Source organism: Corvus brachyrhynchos, unplaced genomic scaffold (genome assembly GCF_000691975.1).
Source record: "Corvus brachyrhynchos isolate BGI_N302 unplaced genomic scaffold, ASM69197v1 scaffold72, whole genome shotgun sequence".
NCBI classification, from domain to species: domain Eukaryota; kingdom Metazoa; phylum Chordata; class Aves; order Passeriformes; family Corvidae; genus Corvus; species Corvus brachyrhynchos.
The window spans coordinates 1,647,624-1,649,252 of record NW_008236763.1 but is presented as its reverse complement, the minus strand read 5'-3'; the positions used below and the strand labels follow the sequence as shown (position 1 = coordinate 1,649,252).

Sequence of the window (1,629 nt, the reverse complement as noted above, 5' to 3'; positions counted from 1 at the left end):
CTCCAGGAGCAGGAGCAGCAGTTTGGGGTTCAGAAACCTCCTTCAAAAAGGCAGGAACAGAAACCCACCCAGGTTCTTGTTCACAGACCTTCTACTTCGGGGAGATCGGCATCGGGACCCCTCCCCAGAATTTCCTGGTGATCTTTGACACCGGCTCTGCCAACCTGTGGGTGCCCTCCACCTACTGCCAGAGCCCAGCCTGCGGTGAGCACCCCTGGGGGGACCCCCGTGGGAGCTGTGACAGAGAAACCAGCGCCACCCGAGGGGGTTTGGGGCCACCAAAGCGGTTTTATGGCCCTTCCCCTGTGAAGCCTGTCTCTGCGGGGACAGGGCTGTCACCTGGGGGCTGTCACCTTCTGTCCCTGCAGGGGACCACGCCAGGTTCAACCACAGCCTGTCCTCCACCTTCCTGGGCACTGATGTGAGCTACACCCTGAGCTACGGGTTTGGGGACGTGGCCGTGGTGCTGGGGTGTGACACTGTGACAGTAAGTGACCCCTGAGGGGCTGGTGCATGGACACTTCAGGGAAAAACCAGTGCAGTTGGGTTAAAAGCTCAGTTTAAAACTCAGGGAGTACCTTAAAAGTACCTTTTTATTCTGGGGATTGGTTCCTGATTAGTTTAAGGTGTGTCAGCATGAATTCACTCCGACACTGGGATCTGCAAACAAACTCATTCCCGGTCCTCTGGGCTTTCCAGCCCCGATCTGGGATAAGGGAGGGATATCTTTGGCCGCAAGGATTTGCTTTGTGTACATCTGAGCTTTGTCCTTCCGGGGTGATAAGGAATGTTCTGTGCGAGACTTGCACGCACTGAAAATGGGATTTTAAACCGATTTAAGAGGCAAAACGGGGTTTGTGGGTATTTTGCTGGAATAAAAAGGGTGAGGGGACAAAACTGGGAGTCAGGCTGCTCCCGACCCCATGGGTGACGGGGAAGAGCTCAGCCTCTCCCAGTGCAGATTTAATCTTGCGACCGAACCCCAACATCTCCCAGCATCTTCCCTCTCCCTCCAGATCCAGAACATCATCCTCAGGAACCAGGAGTTCGGCCTGAGCCTGGACGAGCCCAGCAGACCCTTCTACTACCTGGGCTTTGACGGGATTTTGGGCATGGCTTACCCCGGTGTTGCCATCAGCAGCTTCCCCACCTTCCTGCAGAACTTGCTGCAGCAGGACCAGCTCAGCAAACCCCTCTTCAGCTTCTACTTCTCCCGGTGAGACCCTCAGGCAGCAGCTCCTTTTTCCACAGGCATGGCCTGGATCCATCCTTCCTTCCATCCACACCTTCTCCCCACACCCCTCTGTGCTCCACCGCTTTCTACAGAGCACAAATTCAGATTTTGGTCTGATTTCAGGGCTGATTTTGTGTCTTTCCAGCAACCCGACATATAATTACGGTGGGGAAGTCATCCTGGGAGGGGTTGACCTCCAGCTGTTCTCCGGGGAGGTTTTATGGGCTCCCGTGGTCCAGGAATTGTACTGGAAGATCGGCATTGAGGGGTAAGAGCTGCGCCACAGCTCGCAGCGGGTTTGGGGTGGGAAACCTTTCCCAACCCTTTTCCTGCTGCTTCCCCAGGTTCTCCATCGGGCTGTCGGTCACCCGTTGGTGCCGCCGAGGGTGTCGCGG

The 1,629-nt window shown here is 56.0% G+C and overlaps 1 protein-coding gene across 1 annotated transcript in view; it reads left to right on the top strand.

Annotated features, from left to right (window-relative positions):
* Positions 1-1,629, top strand: part of LOC103625369 (gastricsin-like) — a 3,962-nt gene that overhangs the window by 795 nt on the left and 1,538 nt on the right. The window contains 5 exon segments of the mRNA XM_017727153.1: positions 87-204; positions 369-487; positions 1,017-1,216; positions 1,380-1,502; positions 1,579-1,629. Coding sequence (XP_017582642.1) covers positions 87-204; positions 369-487; positions 1,017-1,216; positions 1,380-1,502; positions 1,579-1,629 — 611 coding nt within the window.